We start from the raw sequence: 21829 nt of genomic DNA on the forward strand, positions 1-21829 counted from the left end.
ACTCACCTAGGCCTCTTATCCTGACATAAAGGTCGTCAGACCCAACTCATCATGTCTCCTGTATGCATGTCAATCATATGCATCTACAAAAATGTAACATCCAATATGTAGTAATCACAAGCAATAAATACAATCCATGCATATGATGCAAAATGTCCTGGTCACCCCTGACACCATCTCACACGCAATGGTGAGACCGAGTGGGTAGAGCTATGACAACTGTGCACTCTGCTATCACTACTCCTGAGTAACCGAGTAGACAGGATGTTGTTGGAGTACACCTATCTTCCTACCCCAAATCATAAGTGGGTGAGCTCAATGCTCTCATCTCCCTGAGACAATTCAGAGGAGGGATCCCTATCCTACTACCACGCCATGTTACCATTACCCATGAGCAGGCCAACGGAGCCCTTGACAGAGCAACCTGCTGCAACGCACCCTGCCTGATATACCACTAACCCATGAGTGGTTGTGTGTGCAGATCTATGTAACTGAAGCGATGTGCTCAACAATAATGGAGCAGACAATCGCTCAGCATGCAATCATGCAAAATGATGCATGTCACTAAGCATGTAAATCATGATACCTCCATAATATATACCAAAAGGTAAAGAAATTCAACAAGGATCTAAGTATCATAAAACTAGGTACACATGTCAAATATGTCTTGTAACTAGTCATGTACACAGTAAGGCAATGTATGTCACTACTTATAAGCTCATAAGTACACATGGCAAGAACAAAAGAATATAAGTCTAAATGCATATAGATAATAATAAACAAAGGCATGCTATAGGTATTAAGTAGTGATATACCAAAATAAAGATAAACATAATTATTACTAGTGGCTATAATCTACTACGCATATCGAAATGACATTATAAAAAAAGATAAGTCAAGGTACCCGCCTTAAAAAGAAGATCGTATCCAACCAATCTAATGTCGAGACGCTCGTCTCGAATCAGAGTCCTGCATCAATCAAGACATATATTTTATTTAACTAAATTCATATGAATTAAGTAGCTAAATAAAATCCCCCAAATCTAGTTATAATCCACCGGTCAACTAGGATTAGCTCCATTAACCCTAATCATTCTACCATTCGTATTTAATCTAACTATCCTTAAATCAAATTTGCATTGTTAAGTCCAAACAATGAACTGACCTCCAACAACTCATATCATGCTAGACTTAAATCAACTCTATTAACAATTCATTCTTCAATCTTACCACCAGATAACCTAATCACAAATAAACAACTAACTACAATATTCAAATCAAACCTTGACCTATAGCTAAGCATAGTTAATCCACTAAAATCCCAATTCAAGTATGCAATCAGCCAATCAGCAAAACTTACCCCTTAATCAGATCCGCAACTGCTCGAAGGAGACCCCAAGTGCAGCTACAATGAACAGGGAGCTTTCCTCTCATATCTGCAATGCTTGATGATGATCCCAGATGTATCTGTTGGTTGCTACTCAGAATACTGTCCTAATTCCCCTGTACAAAAATTTGTACAAGCATAGAACTATCCTAGCTACCCATGTGCTCTACTGAAGTTAAATTTGGATTGCAAACGATGCTTAACATTATTAATCCAAATTGTTCTTCAGAAGTTGAACTTGGATTATAAACGATACTTAACATTTTTACTCCAAGTTTAATCGATGTGATCTTCCTAAGTTAAACCATATTACAGAAGTTAATCAAATATCTATTTCAAAGATCAACTTCTAGGTTAAACATGGTGAAGCACTAGGCCTTCTTGGGTATGGGATCATCCATCACTTCCTAGATAAAGCCTTTAAAAGAAATCAGATATCTAACTTCTTACAGTAAACTAGGTTTAACTATAGAGACCTCAATAGAAGCACAATATCGAAACATGAAATCGAACAATAAAATCGATAACAAAAACGATAACCTAAAACCGATAACCTCTTGTTTTTGATTTTTCAAGATCTATACAAAAAGATGAACTAGTCATGATACGAAAACAAATGACTAGTTATACCTTTTTGTAGCTTATAGACCTCTTGATCTTTTACTGTATTCCTTTCCTTCTCTTGGACGTCGTGTGGATGACGATCTTCCAAGATGGAATCCACCCAAGCTTCTTCCTTTTCTTCCTAGATTCAGCCACCAACTAACCTCCTAGGGATGCTAGACAAGAGAGCTTCCTTTTCTTCTTCTTCTCCTTCAAGCAATCGACCACCAAGAGACCAACCTTGATGTCGCCGACCTCCAAGAGAGAAAACAAAAGGAGAAGAGAAAACGACAAGGGTCGGCCACCAAAGGATTAGAAGAGAGGAATAGAAGGTGTGTTATCTCATGAGGCACCCCTCTATCTCTTTGATAATCCTTGGTATTGCCAAAAAAAAGGAAAGTTTTAAACATAATTAAAACTTCCTTATATTCCTTGCCAATGACTAAAAATGAAAGTTTTAAAATAAAAAATTAAAACTTCCTTTAATGCTTGTCATGGCCGACCCTATACTTGTGCTCCAAACAAGAAAAGTTTTAAACATAAAATTAAAACTTCCTTATTTGTTTCCAGTAAGAAATTTTAATAAAAATTTCTCTTTTAAATTCCTTGTTGGTTATAAAAGGAAAATTTTATAAATTAAAATCTCTCTTTTAAAAACATGTGGATGGTTACTAAAAAGGGAAGTTTTATCAAAAATTAAAATCTTTCTCTTAATTACAAATAAGGAAAGATATCAAACCTCTCTCTTAATTCTTTTTAGAATACTATAAAAGGAAAGATTTTAAAATTTAAAAACTCTCTTTTAAAACCATGACTTTCACAAAAGGAAATATTTTAAAATTTAAAATACCTTTTTATTTTAATGTGGTCGACCACCTAGCGTGGGCTCCAAGCTTGGCCGACCATAACTTGGCTCCACTCTTTGGCTTGGTCAGCCCTAGCTTGGGCTCCAAGCTTGGCTTGGCCGGCCACAACAAGATGGGTAAGAAGCTTGGCTTTAAGTGGATATAAGGCTTTATAAATAAGAGGCTACAACAAGGACCGAGAGGTGGAATTGATTTTGGTCTCCCGATGAGCTTGAGCTTCCCGTGTTCGCCCCGAACACCCAACTCAAGTTCATCAATAATAACTCATGCCACTAAAGAGTTATTATTGCACTACCGCACCAGTCTCATATTACAATATGAGCTCCTTCTTATCATGAGTGTGTTAGTCTCCCTGTATTTAAGATATCGAATGCCCACTATTTAAATGAGTTACTGACAACTCACTTAATTAATATCTAGCTCCAAGAGTTGTACCACTCAACCTTATTGTCATGTCGGACTAAGTCCACCTGCAGGGTTTCTATGACAATCCTTATGAGATCCTCAAGGGGACATCATCAACCTAGATTATTATGACACAATTTCATTCTATAATCAACAACACACCATATAAATAATATCGTTTCCCAACTTATCAGGCCTATTAATTTAACGAACTAAATCTCACCCTTTGATAAATTAAAAAATAAATATTAAGTATACGTGCTTGTTATTATATCATGATTAAGAGTACGTACTTCTATAATAACAGAGGTTTTGTTCTTTTATGTAGTCGGTATAAAAAGAAACTACCTCAAATGGTCATGCTCAATACACTCATAGTGTACTAGTGTAATTTTATAGTTAAGATAAACTAATACCAAATCACACTACAACCACTCTAATGGTTTGTCTCATTCTATCTTGGTTGTGAGCTACTATTTATAATTTATAAGAAACTGATAACATGATCTTCTGTGTGTCATCTCACACCATGTTATCTATAATATAAATTAAATGGACAACTACACTTAGCATAAATGTAGACATTTGCCCAATGTGATTCTTATTTCAAAATAAATATTTATACAAAAAACTAGGCTTTTAGTATACATCCTAACAGTATGAGTTAGAGATAGCGCACAAGGAAGGGGCAAAAGCACATAGAGGGACCGGTAATACCTCAACACCAACCCACGGGAGGAGGGAGACCTAACTAGGGCTCGGACCCTCCTCCTTTGGCCGAAGGTCGCCTCATGCAGAGGTGGCGCCTTTGATCGGAAAGCCCAGAAATGGTTGGCGATGGTTGGGGGCTAGGGCACGGAGTAGCCACAAAGACGTGACCATAGTGAGGAAGGAAGGAGAGGAGGCAACAGCGCGAGGGAAGTTCCATCGGCGTCGATGCCTAGTGTCTGCTGATTGACGCGACGGGGGACCGAGAGCATAGGTGGCCGGCGACGATCACTCTAGGGCAGAGACGCGAGGAGGAAAGGAAGAAGAAAGTCGAGCCGCCTGGTAGCCAAGAGTGTTTGGTTTTGGTGAGGCACACGGAGGGGAAGACCATTGCCGGCAATGATCTCGTGGCGATTGGTGCGATCGGGATCTCCGCGACGAGGAGGCGACGGCAGGGGAGGGAAAGATGACGCGGGGAGAAGAGAAAGGGCGAGGCTTTCCCTTGACCGAAGGGCTTTGTAGGCGTGGGAGAAGAAGCGTCGAGAGGGTGGCGCCGGGTGGGGGAAGATGAGGAGCTCAGGGAAGAGGAGAAGATAAAAGGAGAAGAAAAAGAAACAAAAATAAAAACAAAAACCTAGGTTTTAATTGAAACTTAAGTTTTATTAACTCAATCAACTCCCACATTTGGGTATCTCAAACAGGCTTTTCCCAAGCCTATAAATGTATCCCCTTAACATACGTCATACGAGCTTCTAAAAATCCTCAGAAAATTTTTAAAAATTCTAATAAGATTATTTCCTCAAATAACATTATTATTTAATTATTATTTGTTCAGTATTTTACGGCCCGAAGTCTTAATAAAAACTTATTAAACACTTATTAGGTTCAATAATTACAACAACAACTAAGCCTTTTCCTACTAGGTGGGGTCGACTTTATTAGGTTCAATAATTAAATGATTTAATACCAATTTTATTAAATTATATACGTGCAATTATTAATCATAATAGGAGTGTATTTAGTAGTCGTATTTTGAGATTTAGATTAAATATTTTAACCTATTTTAATTATGTGTTGGGGTTTTAAGTGAACTAATTTTGAATACTATACCTTTAGCCTAATCTATTATCATATATATATGAGTTGATAATAAATTAGATTTATATATAAAAGAAAGTCCCCAAGAATTCAGATGAATCTTGATTTAGTTTCTTGTTCATCATCGACAAGAAACTTTTCAATATCGTCACTCCCTAAGTCTCTTAGAAGATCTTACTTTTTTGTTTACTGCATCTTTTTCTACAAGGATGTCGATGATACCAAGACAAGGACAATGACTTGTCTTTATATTTATACATTATTTTCTTATATTATATTTAATTGATGAATTAGATTTTTTATTTTTATATTTTCTATACTGAGTTGTTTATTTTAGAATCAATGCGATTTAAATTTTCCAAGAACTAACATAGCTCCCTAACTCCTAACGACGTAACATAGCTCCCTAGCTCCAAACGACGGCACAAGGCCGGCCAACGTACGTCACTGCCACTGGCGGCTGCCGTTGGCCGTTGCCAGCCTGGCGGTGTCCACATGCTGGGTGCCGCTGTCACAAGGAAAAATCTCCGGCCACGGAAACCTTGTCGCCGCTGCAATCCAATTTTAATTAAAACAAAAATAATTTATGAATTAATGTATTTAGTCCACAATTAACTTTTCTTAACAATACAAATTTGAATTGTCTCTTTGGATTAAACTTGTCTCAAGCTTTGTTAATTAAAAAGCTCTTGGCGCCTTTTGTTTTGTTTTATTTTCTTTTTTTTAAAAAAAAATCTGTTTGTGTCATAAATGTGTAATTTAAGGCTTCACATTTAACAAATCTGGAATTAGATTAACAGGAAAACGATATATTTACTTTATGCTTTGCATGATTGTAACAGTATGTAGGAAAACAAACAATGATTATGCTCATTTTACTTATTTTGATCGTCTATCTCTAGATTATATGAACAAAGATAAATTATAATATTAGTTGATAGCCCATCATCAAATAATTCAAAATTGAGAAGAATTTTTTTCCCAAAACATAGATCCACCGGAATTAACTCTTGTTCCATTATAATAAAGATGTCACCGATGCACCTCTAATTAACTAGGCACCCTACGGGTACTTACGCTTTGCATGATGAATCATACGGAGGAATTTTCCAGTGTGAACTTGACAGATTAAATTTACCCTTCAGACGACTTCATCTTAGTCTCATTTACTTTAGCTTTTACATTATTTATTTATTTATTTATTAATTATTATTATTATTATTATTATTTACCGTCAGAAGTGAACAGAGCCAAGAGCCAGGATCCAAACGTCCTTGGACGCGCATGGTCATATGAAACCAGCTGCCCATGTATTAATTCTGGATAAGTTCACGGAGAATATTATTCACTTCACTGCACTCTCCACTCAACTACTCGTCTTCTCCATGGAATTAAAAAAAAAAAAATGGTTTGACCCACAGCTGAAAAAAAATGATTTGACCCACAGCTGATTTTCTTTTTCTGAAAACAAAAATTAGAAGATCCATGAAATGAAATGAAAAAATAAAATAAAATAAAATAAAGGACCGTGCAGCATGCGTTTGAATGCCCGTGATAAATCAATTGCAAATCTATCGGACGTGCGTTGATTACTGTTTGTCCTTTTCCTACACGGGCCGGGGATTCTGCGTCACATGCATGCATGTCTTGACAGTATATATATATATATATTACGTTATGACATAATAAATCGGAAAATAATTTGACAGAAAGACCAACAGAATGTTTTTCACTAATCGGGAGACGACAATTATTCAACATGAGGGTCTGGCTGATGCATGGTTGGTTCATTTGATCCGATAAGTACTCCTTGACTCATTCACACGCTCAAATTGTCCAATTTGACTGATTAGCTTGACTAGCCTAACTTGCACAAGGGTTTGGGGCTTGTTAATTATAATTAATTTAGTTGGGTCGTCACCTTGCTCATTGGTCTATTCAACCAATTAGGAGTCCTTATTCCTTGTCTCATGCATATTGTTGCATAGACTATAATTCTCACTTGGCATTATATACAAATGTCATTCCTAAATTTATTGTATATATAGTACGTAGTATATGGGGTACGTTTCTAAAATCTAAATCTCATATATATTTAGTACTTTCCTCATTAAGTTAATTAAAATATGGATAAATAATGATAATTAAAAAATTAAAAAAATTATGATAACTTAAATGAGATGTAGAAGAATATAAAAAATTAATTACTAACATGTACGATAACTAAACCAAATAATAAATATGCAGCATAATTAATGAAGAATCTGATATGATGCTATTGACAAGGATAGTAATAATTAAACTAATGATGATATTAAAATAGAAAATATTTTATTTAATAGATGGTAATTAAACTAAATATGAAAGATATTTTTTGATGGATGATGGTTAAACTAAAAATATATATATTTTTATGAATGATGTCTAAATTAAATTTGAAATTTTTGATGATATTTGGATTTTATGAATATTATATGCTAATATATATGAATTTGTGATAAAAACTAACTAAATACGAGTAATTTAAAATTATCAACTAAATAAATAAAATTCAATTTCGGAAAGAGGAAATATGTTTATACCCAGATGATGCGAGATTCGCTCATGTTGAAGTTGCTGAGTGTTATTGAACTGTAGTAATACATAGAGAGATACTTCATCTGCTCTGTGTTGAATCTGGAAGAGCCAATATTTTCTTGCAAACTAAAATACGAAAGCACGGTTGAATCTTTCTACGAATGTGTTGGCTCTTGATTGCAACTAAGAAAGTCAAATAAAAAAAACAAAAGTTGAAGATAAAAAAAAACATACATGATAGATGGGGCGAATCTTTCTACGAATTTGTTGGCTCTTGATTGCAATTAAGAAAGTCAAATAAAAAACAAAAGTTGAAGATAAAAAAAAAACATACGTGATAGATGGGGCGGAGATAAGAGCATCAACATCAATGTCTCTATAAGATAATCATCTTATTATTAAATTTAAAGAATCATTTTTTAATATACTCCATGCATCAACTATCCTAAAATTTCTATTATCTTTATTTTTTTATTATTTTCTTTTCTCTATATATAATATCTAATCTATTCCATTTATTTTATCTCTCCACCAAATTAAATAATATTTTAATATTTAGAAAATAAATTTTATTAATTAAATTTTAAGAAATACTATTTATGAAGTCTAAATTTAGGGAATAAATAGGATAACTGATGTAAAAAGAAATTATACAAAATATAAAATTTTAGGTAAATTCTATGTGTTAGAAAAGCTGATATGGATGCTCTAACAACGAGTTCAAATCCTCTGATTCGTAATCTCTCATCCCCTTCTGATTCCTCCCATAATTTGCACATCTGATCGTAGTTAGAATCCGGTCAAAATTTGTTGCAATCTCCCCTGGGTTCATCTTCTTATCCAAGTTATAGTTTGAATCAAGACAGACGACCGGAGGCCTCTAGTGGTGGACGGGTCATCCCTTGCTCAATGCTATATAGTCCGTCCACTGTTGACAGCTTCCGATCACCTGTCTCAATCCAAACTACAACCTGGGTAGGAAAGTGAACTCATAGTAGATTGTAGCCAATTTTGATCAAATTCCAATAGTAATCCAACATGTAAATTATGGAAGAAACTAGGAGAAAATTAGAGATTATGGATGCGTGATAATAAGAAGAAAGTGAAATCATAATAAATAATTTTTTTTAAAGAAACAAATTATATGTCAAATTATAAATGAATTGTAGATAAGATTAAAATAAAATTTAAGGATGATAGATAATTGTCCCCATTGATAAGGTGCCCAATTAATTAAAGGGTAATAATTTTATTATAATAAGGTAAAGATTAATTCTCTATTGACATATATTTTGAGAAAAAAAAAATCTTCGCATTCTTAGTCACTTAACAGTCAAGTGGATATAAAATAAAGACTCAGATAGAAAAATCCTCACACATTAAACCAAAATAAAAAATTATATTAATTGAAAAATAATTAAAATACAAGACTTAGAGCTTCTTTTATATATCTCCTCGACTCCATAGTAAATATAAAAATAAATATTTTAAATAAAAAGATAATCTAGGATTATAATTATTTTTTATTTAATAAAAATTAATATGCATAAATTTTGAATATTTTGGAATTTAATTCCGTTTATTTTCTATCTTTGAAGATTTTTAATTTTTTCCCCCTTTTACCGCAATGTGTAAATCTTTACTATCTTCCAATTTTGAAGATTTTCAATTTCTTTCTATCTATTGCGGATGAATGAATTTAAAATTTATGTGTAATTACTTTTGGATATTTATTTCTAATTTGCATTACAAATTAAGAATTTCAATATAATCCTGCAGGAAGAATACAAAAAATGTTGGGAATCGGAAGTGCATTCCAGACAAATTATTAAATTATGGCGTTGGCCTCAATATAAAGCTTGGTAGGCATCCTCACGGTGATCGTCAAGCAAAGCAAACAGTTGGAGACCGCCCGTGAGAGGAAGGAGATCGATGGACAAGCAAAGGTTTCAGCTGATGCTAATTCTGGCGTTTGCAATGGCCACAACTGATTTTGTTAAGGTCGAATCACTTGCGAATGGCCTCGGGTCGACTCCTCCCATGGGGTATGTTCTCAGTTCTCGTCTTCCTCCCCAATTTTTAACCAAAAAGATAAAAAAAACAACTTAATCATGGAGGAGTGTTTCATTTTTCGCCTTTCGGCCTGGATTCATACTGCTCTGTACATTCTTCTTGTTCAGTTGGAATAGTTGGAATCACTTCTCTTGCCAAATCAATGAGACACTAATCAAAGAAACAGGTAGATGGACGGATGCTGACCCTTTATTTGCTACTTTCTATTCTCCTTCAATCTTTTCTATAATTATGCAACAGCCGATGCAATGGTGTCAACTGGACTCGCGAAGCTTGGATATCAATACGTCAACATCGGTTAGTCTCTCACCAGTTGTTTAACTTAGCTTCCTTTTGATTGTTTGTAATTTCTAATCCATGAATGATTTGCAGATGATTGCTGGGCTGAGCACGACCGCGACTCCCAGGTTCATTATACTGATGCCTTTCTTTAGTTTTTGTCTACAGAATCCACAATAAGCATGAACTGTAACTCTGTAATGTGTTCAGGGATACCTAGTGGCCAACGGAAGAACATTTCCATCAGGAATCAAAGCTCTTGCAGATTATGTGCACAGCAAGGGGCTTAAGCTTGGCATTTACTCAGATGCAGGGTGAGTATGATGGAGTATTATTCGTTTCTGTAAAAAGCCAACACATTTACTCAGCTTTGTGGTTTCTACAGATACCGAACGTGTAGCTCAGAGATGCCTGGTTCACTGGGGTATGAGAAGAAAGATGCTGAAACTTTTGCTGCATGGGTAAGCTGTTTTGGCAATATGTGTATCTTGGACTTGATATTTCTTTTTTTTATAATATTGCATAATGGAAAAGCAATTTTCACTAAATAGTATCTTCCGGGTCAGGGAATAGATTACCTCAAGTATGACAACTGCAACAATGGAGATTTGAAACCCATGGAGAGGTAGATTTGTAAAGGTCATTGGTTGAATGAGCATGGTTAAAGTAAGTAATTAAACTTGGAATCTTGTTCATATAGGTATCCACAAATGACTCAAGCTATAATGAGCACTGATCGACTAATTTTTATCTCCCTTTGTGAATGGTAAGCGAAACACTTCTTCTTCTTCTTCTTCTTCGTCGTCGTCATCATCTTCTTCTTCTTTTATTAATTACCTATTTCTCGTCATTTGTTTATGAAATTCAGGGGAGACATGCACCCAGCTACCTGGGGAAGCAAACTAGGGAATAGCTGGAGAACTACTGATGACATTAATGATTCATGGGAAAGGTTTAACACTTTAATTAAATTGTCTGGTGCAGTGTAGTTATAAAAAATTCAAGCACATTACAGTTTAGAACTACAATAGAAAAGAAAAGTTTTGAATTGATTACCTTGATTGTGAAGAGGAGAATTTATATATGGTCGTGCAGTATGGTCTCAAGGGCTGATCAGAATGAAGTTTATGCTGAGTATGCAAGGCCTGGTGGCTGGAATGGTTAGTGCATCTTTAATTAACTATTCAGTATGTATATATATACCCACACTGCATCTTTATATCTCTATTAATTATTAGATCCTGATATGCTCGAAGTTGGAAATGGTGGGATGACTAATGATGAATACATTGTGCATTTCAGCATCTGGGCTATCTCCAAGGTAGCCACTCCCAGCTTAATTACCATGCATTCATCTGAAATACTTGAGAATTATGTGATGCTTGCCTTGCAGGCTCCTCTCCTCATTGGCTGTGATGTTAGAAATATGACACAGGAAACCATGGCCATTCTTGGAAACAAGGAAGTGATTGCTGTTAACCAAGGTGCAGTCCCCCCTTTATTCTCTGTTTCTGATTAACTAACTGTATTTACAAAATAATGAATGGTGTCTCCCCTTCAGATCCTCTGGGTGTTCAAGCTAAGAAGGTCAGGATGATGGGCAGTGCTGAGGTTAGTTAGCCACACTGTTTTCTAGTTGTTGTTGTTTATTTTTTTTAAATAAAATTGATTCATTCACAGGTTTGGGCCGGGCCTTTATCTGGATATAGAACAGTTGTAGTGCTACTGAACCGGTCCGTTTTCGCGGCCCAAATCACGGCCCACTGGGATGACATTGGCATTCCACCCAATACTTATGTGCAAGCAAGAAATCTGTGGAAGGTATTACTGCTGCAGAACTAGCACTCTGCTCACTGCTGAGTTCATGTGTTTATTAATTTGTTCTTGTTCTCTTTTAATGCAGCATATAACACTGGAGAGGGAATTTGTGGGTAAATTGAGAGCCCAAGTCAGCGGCCATTCTTGCAAGATGTATATTTTAACTCCCGTGTCTCAATCAGAATGAGAAGCATCAGTGTATCACGGCGTATTTGAATTAATGTAAGCTGAATAAATGAGATGTGAGCTAATTTAAGATATCAATTGGCAGTTTGATGCTTGTGTTGGCTTGTTCACAATTCCACTGAGTTCCTCTCAGCTCAATCTCCTCTGACCACTCCCCAAACCAAGATTTAGTTGAACTCTTAAAGCTAAATTGCCATCATATGTAGTTATCAGTTTGTTTTGTTGGTTAATTAATAAAGTTAACGTCAACATTGGAAGGTGCAATAAATCTTGCATACACTTTTAATTTTTTACAATCCTATATATGCACGTACTTTAACTTTGTCTTTAATGCTGCTACTCCATGATCCTACAACCTCATCGAAATTTCTACACTTTTCCTCAATCTAGTTAGCTGGATCCCTGGTTCATAATCAGGGATGAATCATTTATAATAATGATTGGATCATGATCACAATCTAACCATAATTAATAATGATTCTTCTCTAAATTTACCGTCCTCCTAGGTTATAGTTTGGATCTAGGCAGATGGCCGGAGGCCGCCCCTCGCTTGGCACCCGACAGCTTAGCCACTTGCCCACCACAGGTAGTCCCCAGCTATCCATCCCAATCCAAATTATAATCTAGGGGATAGTGAATCTACGGAGAGATCGTAATCAATTTTGATCGGATTGCGATCATGATCCGATCATAATTATAAGTGATCTATTTCCTAGTCTACTTTTTTTTTTTATAGATAGGAGGATCTGGTGTCGGCTAGGTGAGGTAGAAAAAACCTCTTATACAATAATTATTTATCAATATTTCAGTATTGATATAAGATAAAGATTTTAATCGTAAAACAATTCTCACATTTCACGAGAGGAAATTACAGCCCCCTCCATGATGATTGCTTTGTTCAATAAAGTCACTGAAGACAATGAATCCTCACAAAATAATTCTTCTCTTGATACAACCAATCTCATTAACTCCAAAATATTTAGAATATCAATTAATTATTACAAATTTCATATGAATTTTAAGATCAATTATCATATTTACTATACTTTTTTTCATTTTCATGAAGCCTCATTCAATCCTTAATGCTGTGGTTCTCAATCAATAATTACAATTTCTTGATGGTGATGAGCTACTCATCCTACCAGCCACAACTACCTATATTAATTGAAAGCATTTTTAGGTGCTATAATTTATTTCTAATAGTTGCTATAGTTTTTTTAATAAAAAAACTGAATTTTTTCCCCTAAAAATAAAATTTTTAAAATAGAAAATTTTCAATAAATAGACAGATCGAGAGCCAGTGTAGTGTATTAAATTGTTTATTGCTAATTGACAACGGGGAGCATTTTCACATTTTTCAGTTGGCACGATGCACTTGGTCCCCTTTGTTAAATGTCTTTTACGCTAGCTGCTTCTCAGAGTATTTGGTTTATCTTCCAAGTTTACAGACAAAAGGCAGATGGCAATTGAAAAATAGTTACTAGAGTTTCAAATGTTTAAATTTTCATAAACATAATGATGTTACCAATATTGTGTTTACATTTTTAATATTCGGATGGTAATAGAGTTGAAAGTGTCGAGATTGAATATAAAGAATTTAAGGTCTAGTAGTAATAGATGTAATAAAATGATTGTCAAGTTAAGAGATAATAAGTTTTTTTTTTAAGCTTAGAGTTTTAAATATGTAAGATTATTTTTATAAAAATATGGTTACAAATCGGATTATTAAAATGAAGAAAGGCATTAAATATTCTTTGTGATTATAAAAAAATCTCTAAATTTTATAATAAATTTTAGAAAATGATAATTAGATTTACTATAATACATGAGTTGAATGTTGAGATATAAAGTAAGCACCTAACTAAAGATAGGAATCATAGAGATAAAAAAAATAAATTGGATGAGGAAACATAAAAAAATAAATAAATAAATAGTATAAAAATTGAAAATATCAAAAAGAAAATTAGAGTTGAGCTTATTGAGAGAGAAACTCCAAGAGATACCTTTAACTAGGGGTGTACAAAAATTTAGTTAAATTGAATAAATCGACGGAATTTAAAAATTCGATTAGATTATTTTAGAATTTTGATTTTTTTTAAAAAAAATGATTATATCGGTTAATTTAATTCATATTCAATTTTAAAATCTCTTATTCGATTAAACCAAATAAATCAAAATAATAATGAATTGATACAAAATTTATCATAAATGATAGTGGTGTTATATTTTGAAAATCATCACCGCTATGATGTTGGATTTCAAAAATTGTTACGAACTATAAGTGCACGATTACATCGTTCGTAGTATAAAAGATATCGAACTCATAGGGATTGTTGATTAAATACTAATTGATTTCACACAATGAATTCCCTAGACAAATGAAAGGTAGGATGGAAAAGAGAGAGTAAAAGACAGACTAAGAAGAAAGAGAGAGAGAAGAAGGGATGATCTTGGAATGGGATGGATGATAGATTGTAGGATTTCGATTTTATTATAATGCTAGTTAATATCCCTATGCATTGTTCATCTACCTAATTACATGCTTATACTTATGTAGAGCTTCTAACTAGAATCTGGTACAACCCCGCGAAAGTCGAACTAGATAGTCTACCAAAGTTCTAATGCTATTAAATAAAAAAGCAACTCTAGAAAGTCTGATTAAAAGTTATCCTCTATCACAGGGCCCCCCGATCATACAATCACTAGAGTTATCTAATGTACTTCCTAATGGTAGCACTGAAGTATCGACTCCAATTAGAATGCCCTAACAAGGATTAGTCCCTATGTTAAGATCTTTTGACTCTAGAAAGTGGGTAAGTATCGTTGTCCTCTGTCACTAAGGGCATAATATGTCTGGTTGAATAGGTATCCTCTGTCACTAAAGATCCCCTAGTTATCTAGTCTAGTAGCAACCTTAACATAGAGACAAATCCCTCACATCTTACATGAATTGACCTCATACACATTTCGTCAAACATATACAAGACACAATCCACATAGAACATGTTATAAATACTTCATAGCACAGGAAAATGTCCAAATATATAGTTCATACATCACAACACATCACAACTACTTCATACATCCTAGATCTAGAGAATATACTCCATAACAAAGGAGAAACAACCAAGTGACGATAAATATAGCATCTATAACTTAATACATAGAGATAGAGAGAGAAGAAAATGCTTATCCTTGAAGCGTGACATCCTTGGAGGTGTTCCCTTGCTTTGGAGGTGGACAGATCGACGAAGATGAAAGATCTAGGGTTCTCCCAAGGGGGAAAACTCTTCTCCAAAGAATGGAGATGAACCCCAAGCCAAAGATCTCCCAAAAAGAAGAGAAAACTCCTTTAAATAGGGCAGGGCACGGGCCTGACACCACCCATGTCACGGCAGTGTGGAATCCACATGGCCAACTTTTATTTAGCCTCGAATCAGGTGACACTGTCATGTGATTTCACACGGTCGTGTCTTGCTTGGTCTCTGAATAGGTTGCATGGTTGTGTGGAGTCACACGACTGTATTCTTCTTCTCCTTTGGGAAGTCACACGGTCGTGTAGATTCACACTGTCGTGGTCTGCTTCTGCTCTGGAAAGTCCACACAGCCACCTGGATTCACACAGTCATGGTCTTCTTCTCTTTTGGACTATAGCACGACCGTGTGAGTTCACACGACCAGAGCTTGATTTGCCATGGGCAAGACCACATGGCCATGTGGTTTCATGCGATCTGAGATTGATCTTCTCAATGTTTGCTCCAATGTGTATTTTTGTTCCATTTTCGCTCCAAACGATGTCCTGTCAATCAAAACAAGCAAAGAGCATATCTCCAAATAGAATATAATAGAAGTACGATATTATAATAAAATATGATACAATAAATATATATTATGCTCATAAAATATAAGTAGATGTGTGTTGAACTATGCATAAAAATGTATATAATCTACTCACATCAAAACCAACATAACTATGATAATGAATTTTGAAATCTAATACCACTATAATTTTGATAAATTTTTAGACAATAATTAGAAAATTTCAGTTATATTAATTCTGTTTTAAATCTAATTAATCAATATTTTATCTGCTCCATTTGTTTAATTTTTATTTAAAAATTTGATAAGTTTGATTAGTTAAAAAAAATCAATTTATTCGGTTTCGATTATTTCAATTCAATTCAATTTTAACTGAATAATCAATCTTAGTTTTAAGAAGATAAAAAATAATTAAAAAATATAAAAAATTATTTAAATATAGATAAAAATATCAATCGAATAGGTATTTAGATAAATATTTAGTTGTTATGGTTTATAGTAATAAAGTATTCTATTAAAATATAATTTGATATCACAAATAAATAAATTTAAATGATCTAATTTCTAGGACGAAATCAAATATGTATATTTTGTTAAAAGTATAATTTGATATCATAAATAAATAAATTTAGATGCTCTAAATTATCAGACGAATATAATAAAATAATATATATGATACGGTGCATAAAGGTGGAGTCTAATAAGGACAGACAATCTGAAGTTAAGGGTACATGACAGTCAGAAGCCAAGAGGACGTGGTAATCAGAAATCAAGGGACGCGGCAGACAGCAGTTAGGGGAAAGAAAGAGGTAGACCGCTTGACATCATTAGCCGGATAATTCCCGGTCAGGTACTGACAAGTCAGGATCCCAGATTAGAGACATGAGACCTAGCCTAGGGTAAGGTCTGACCTTTCCCGACCGGTATGGTTCCCTCAACCTGATCTGCATAGACAGGCCTGGTACTTTCAGTAAGACAGCTTTCGGCCGACCTTCCAGTACTCCAAGCGTGAAGGAGGGGACCCGAGCCGCAGCTCGTCTCCCTCATCAAGACTCAGGTCAAGCGCTACACTGTAATAGTCATCTCAAGCTGTCAATAGCTAAACCCGGGTGGGACAGAAGGCACTAGGCGATAACAATGTTAGGGAATCGTAATCGCCTGCTAGAGAATAGCTGCTATATGTTAGGAAATATTCCAAGGGTCTGCTGTCATCCGCGAATGTAACCTTCTTTCAATCCATAGGAGGGTGTCACACGTCCTTCATGACCCAACAGGCCCTGACACCCGACATTCTCTGACATCGGTCAAACTCCAAAGGTACACACGATCATATAAAATGGGAGGCCCTCTCCCTTGAGCAGGTACGCTCTATCGCACATTCGCACTTATCTTCTACAATTCTTTTTCCTTCGTATATTGTTCTTCTGGGGAAAAAGTACTTGACTTGATCGTAGGAGGGCTTGCACTAGGGATTTTTTCCCTGGTTTCTAGTGTCTAACGTTCTGTGTGCTTGTCTGAGTGTACGCAGAGCCTAAGTACTATCGGGTTAGTCACCGCCGCCTGTCAGTCCCACGCGAGGATCCGTTTTCCCAGGCATATACGTAAGGGTGTCCAAGTCGCCTCTCCGTCAACGCCAGTGACATCTCAGCCGACATTCGTCTGACTCAGATTCTGAACAGGATCAATTTGGCGTCGTCTGTGGGAATCTCCTTCACCTGTTGTGGAATGTGACGATGGAGGAGACCAGAAGAATCAACGTCACCATGACAATATGAGAGTATGAGCTATTCAAGGAGGCCAACAGGCGAGCGGCTTCCGAAAAATATATCACTTCTTCACATCCACACAAGATGCCCGCAATTTCTAAGGACCCAACCCGTGTCTCAGATAGGGGATCTAAAAGAAAACTGCCCAAGGATTTCCCTCAAGCCTTTTATCGGGAGCCCTTCCCGAACTACTACAATAAGAGTCTGGACTGTTATAATAAGAAAGAGTAACCACAGACCTCCATGCCCGAGAGCTACCCGCCTAGAGATTCAAAAAAGGGGAAAGCCATAGTCCTCCGGGAGGAGCCTGAGGAGCAAATGTCCTTCTCTCTAAGGGTACTCGAGGAGAAGCTACCGAAAGGATACAAGCACCCAGTTATTGGAGAGTATAATGGTAGCAAGGACCCGGAGAATCACCTCTGAAAATTTTAGAACGTTGCGATACTGCACCAATACAGTGATGCCATCAAGTGCCGAGTGTTCTTAAACACTCTTTCCGGCTCGACACAAAAATGGTTCGATGGATTGTCGAACGGATCCATTACATGCTTCCAAGACTTCAAGACCGTTTTCCTGTGCCATTTCGCTAGTCGTAGGAAGTATCAGAAGACAGACAATTGTGTCTTTGCCCTCAAGTCAGGGTCTGTCGAGCCCTTGAGAAGCTATATCAAACGCTTCAACCAGGTAGCCCAAGACGTCCCGTCCGCTACCTCGGAGATACTGATGAGCGCCTTCTCCCATGGTTTGGTAGAAGGAGAGTTCTTCCGATCCTTCATCCAAGAGTCTGTGAAGAACTTTAATGAGATGCTAGGGAAGACCGCTAGCTATATCAATATAGAAGAAGCATAGGCAGCTAAGCGGAAAGCATACAAGGCGCCTGCTCTTTCCAAAAAGCCAGAGAAAAGGCCGCCCCAACCTCTAACTCAGCCTTTTCCCCGCTTCAAGGATGCCCGACCAGGATTCCCACCCGGTCAGGACTCCAGGGCGGCTTAACGAGTAGAAGTTGTCCAAGCCCCAAGACTCGATCAGTGGGGGCCCCGATATTGCACTTACTATAGGTCCCACACCCATGCCACTAGGGATTACGTCCAGTTTGCCCGTGACTCTCGGCGAGCAGTTGAACTAGGCATGCCACCACCTGAGATCACGCCCAAGGTTCAGAGGCTGTTAGCTAGCCAACCTACTACAGCAGGTCAGTCAGGTAAATCCCTACCCGAAAATATAGGTCAGGGAAGCCAGTAGCTAGGCCGGGGCAAGAAGCTAGGGGAATCCCTAGAGGAGGAGAACAGGAGAAATGCCACCATCCAAGAGATCAGCATGATCTCCGGAAGGCTCACAAATGGAGATTCCACTAGGGTTCGGAAATCTCATGAATGCCGCTTGGAAATACATGCTATAGGATGCAGCCAGAAACAAGTTGTCGAACCCATAATCAGTTTCGAGCCGCAAGACATGGAGGGACTGGAGCTCCCGCACGATGATGCCCTGACAATCAAAGCCGTCATAGCCAACAACCGTGTAGCTAGGGTTTTCGTTGATATCGGAAGCTCTATCAACATGTTGTTTAAGAATATGTTTGAGGGCATGCAAATCGACGCCAGTGAGCTCTAGCCCATAGCCATTTCATTGGACGGGTTCACGGGCAATGAGGTAAGACCAATGGATCAAATCAAGCTAGTCATATATCTGAGTAGCGAGCCCCTGGTTAGGATGCGGAGGAGCACTTTCATCATGGTGGATTCACCATCCTCTTACAACATCATCCTGGGAAGACCAACATTGGACGAGTTCCGGGCGGCAGTCTCCACCTTCCATCAAAAGATTAAATTCCCTGTGGGAGACTAAGTTGGGGAAGTCAGAGGTGAGCAATTAGTCTCTCGCAAGTGTTATATTGACATGGTGAAAGTGGAGGCCCGTAAGGCTCACTAGGATGGCGGAATCCACATCATCCAAGAGGAGCCTCTACTTATAGCAAAGGAACTTATCCCTTGGGAGGAGGTCCTTCTCTATCCAAAGCATCTGGAGAGCATCACTCGCATATCAGGCGATCTGCCGATTGAGATCAAGACATATCTGGTCAAATGTCTGACACGCAATGGAGACGTCTTCACCTGGTCCCCTAAGGAGCTACCGGTAGTCAAGCCCGAGGTAGCTGAGCACAAGCTACACCTCCTACCTGATTCTTGGTCGGTCAAGCAGAAGAAGAGAAACTTCTCGATCGAATAAAATAAGATCATCCGAGTTGCAGTGGACTAGCTCTTGAAAGCATGACACGTTAAAGAGATACAGTTCCCATCCTGGCTCTCTAATGTGGTCCTGGTGTCCAAGTCTAATAATAAGTAGAGAGTCTGCATCGACTTGAGAGACCTCAACCGAGCTAGCCCTAAGGACTGCTACCCGCTACCAAGGATCAACCAAATGGTGGATTCAACCTTGGGCTGCAAGAGGATCTACATGCTGGATGCCTATCAAGGATACCACCAAATTCCTCTCGCCAAGGAGGATCAGGAGAATGTTAGCTTCATCACAGCCGACGATACTTTCTGTTATATAGTTATGTCATTCTATCTACGTAATGCGGGAGCTACTTATTACTGGATGATGGATAAAATCTTTCGAGAGCAGATAAGGTGGAACGTAGAGGTCTACGTAGATGACATCCTCGTCAAATCCACCTTGGCAATAAATTTGATTTATGATATAGAGGAAACTTGCGGCATGCTGCGACACTATGGGTTGAAATTAAATCCATTGAAGTGCTTATTTAGAGCTCGAGGGGGAAAATTCCTGGGGTATCTCTTTATTGAGCGAGGAATCGAAGCCAACCTAGAGAAGGTTCAAACCCTCCGCGACATGTAGGAGCCTCAGAGTTTGAAAGAAGCCCAGAAGCTGGTAGGGAAAATAACTGTGATGTCCAGGTTCATATCTCAATCTGCAGACTGGGTGCTCCCTTTCTTCAAGGTACTCAGAAGAGTTGCTAAGTTTCAGTGGGATGACGAGCGCAGCAAAGCTTTTGAGGAATTAAAACAACATCTGGAGACCTTCCCCTCATTGTTTAAGCCTAATGCTAAAGAACCGCTCTGGGTATATCTGTCAGTTTTCCCTGTGGTCATGGGGCAGTGTTAGTAAAAGAGTAGGATGATATACATCAGCTAGTGTACTTCTTCAACCATCTATTGAAAGGGATCAAGTCTTGATACACGACCTTGGAAAATTTTATTTATGGATTGGTCCTCATGACTCACGTTAAGACCTTACTTCTTGGCACACTCAATTACAGTCTTGACCAATAGGACCATGGGGAGAGCTCTTACTAACATGGAGATAGCTGGTCGTCTCATCAAATGGGTGACTGAGCTAGGAGAATATGATATACAATATCAACCCTGAACGGCGATTAAAGCATAAGCCCTGACAGATTTTCTCATGGAGATCCATCAGCCTGACGCTGAAGAAACATGGAAGGTATATGTAGACGGATCGTCCACTCAACAAGGAAGCGGAGTAGGGATACTCCTGATATCCCCTCAAGAAGATATCATACAACTAGCCATTAGGCTAACTTTCAGAGCTACTAATAATGAGGCGGAGTATGAGGCACTACTAGCCAGGTTACAGGCAGATTGGCACATCGGGGCCACATGGGTGGTCATTTATTCAGATTCTCAGCTGGTAGCTCAACAAATGGCTGGAAATTTTGAAGTTAACAATGAGAAGCTGCAGCTATACAAAGAAGCATATGAGAAAATGAAGGAGAGATCCAAGAAAGTCACAGTGACCAAGGTTCCCCGAGTAGACAACCAAAGGACAGATGAACTAGCCAAAATGGCCAGCTCTTTGACCACTTGGGTATTGGATAGGTCAATATCTCAGAGCTTCCTAATAGCTCATATTGACCTGTAGAATAACATGGATGAGTCAATTGACTGGAGTGCACCAATAATCATTTATCTTCAACGAGGCATCTTACCTGCCGAGGTGGAAGAATCCAGATCGATAAGAAAAAGAGCGCATGCGTATACACTGATCGAGGATCAATTGTACAAGAGGGCATTCTCTCAACCACTGCTTAAATGCTTAGACCCGGATGAGGTAGAATACGCCCTGTAAGAGGTTCAATAAGGATGTTGCTATAACCACGCAAGAGAAAGGACGTTGACTCACAAGATACTTCTGGCCGGGTATTTTTAGCCCACCCTGCAAAGAGATGCTCAACAGTTAGTAACCACCTATCTCTCTTGGTA

General features: G+C 37.4%; 3 protein-coding genes across 3 annotated transcripts in view; all 3 read left to right on the forward strand.

Annotated features, from left to right (window-relative positions):
* The window catches only part of LOC121969691 (alpha-galactosidase 1-like), a 30512-nt gene extending 18424 nt beyond the window's left edge, over window positions 1–12088 (forward strand). The window contains exons 2-16 of the mRNA XM_042519917.1: window positions 9424–9689; window positions 9825–9883; window positions 9958–10014; window positions 10090–10124; window positions 10207–10310; window positions 10382–10457; window positions 10563–10621; window positions 10697–10762; window positions 10865–10948; window positions 11092–11156; window positions 11235–11317; window positions 11390–11480; window positions 11558–11607; window positions 11677–11817; window positions 11900–12088. Of these exons, the coding sequence (XP_042375851.1) occupies window positions 9577–9689; window positions 9825–9883; window positions 9958–10014; window positions 10090–10124; window positions 10207–10310; window positions 10382–10457; window positions 10563–10621; window positions 10697–10762; window positions 10865–10948; window positions 11092–11156; window positions 11235–11317; window positions 11390–11480; window positions 11558–11607; window positions 11677–11817; window positions 11900–12001 (1185 nt within the window). The 5' untranslated portion in view covers window positions 9424–9576 and the 3' untranslated portion in view covers window positions 12002–12088. The remainder of the gene's footprint in view (window positions 1–9423; window positions 9690–9824; window positions 9884–9957; window positions 10015–10089; window positions 10125–10206; window positions 10311–10381; window positions 10458–10562; window positions 10622–10696; window positions 10763–10864; window positions 10949–11091; window positions 11157–11234; window positions 11318–11389; window positions 11481–11557; window positions 11608–11676; window positions 11818–11899) is intronic.
* Window positions 12089–17828: 5740 nt separating this feature from the next.
* LOC121972297 lies at window positions 17829–18434 on the forward strand. The gene is made up of 2 exons (XM_042523982.1): window positions 17829–17971; window positions 18044–18434. Exons 1-2 carry the CDS (start codon window positions 17829–17831, stop codon window positions 18432–18434), a joined length of 534 nt encoding a protein of 177 aa, XP_042379916.1.
* A 279-nt stretch (window positions 18435–18713) lies between these two features.
* LOC121972298 lies at window positions 18714–21488 on the forward strand. The gene is made up of 4 exons (XM_042523983.1): window positions 18714–18786; window positions 18985–19185; window positions 20524–20706; window positions 21004–21488. Exons 1-4 carry the CDS (start codon window positions 18714–18716, stop codon window positions 21486–21488), a joined length of 942 nt encoding a protein of 313 aa, XP_042379917.1.
* The last annotated feature ends 341 nt before the right edge of the window (window positions 21489–21829 follow it).

The sequence above is a fragment of the Zingiber officinale genome, chromosome 4A (genome assembly GCF_018446385.1).
Source record: "Zingiber officinale cultivar Zhangliang chromosome 4A, Zo_v1.1, whole genome shotgun sequence".
Classification (NCBI taxonomy): Eukaryota; Viridiplantae; Streptophyta; class Magnoliopsida; order Zingiberales; family Zingiberaceae; genus Zingiber; species Zingiber officinale.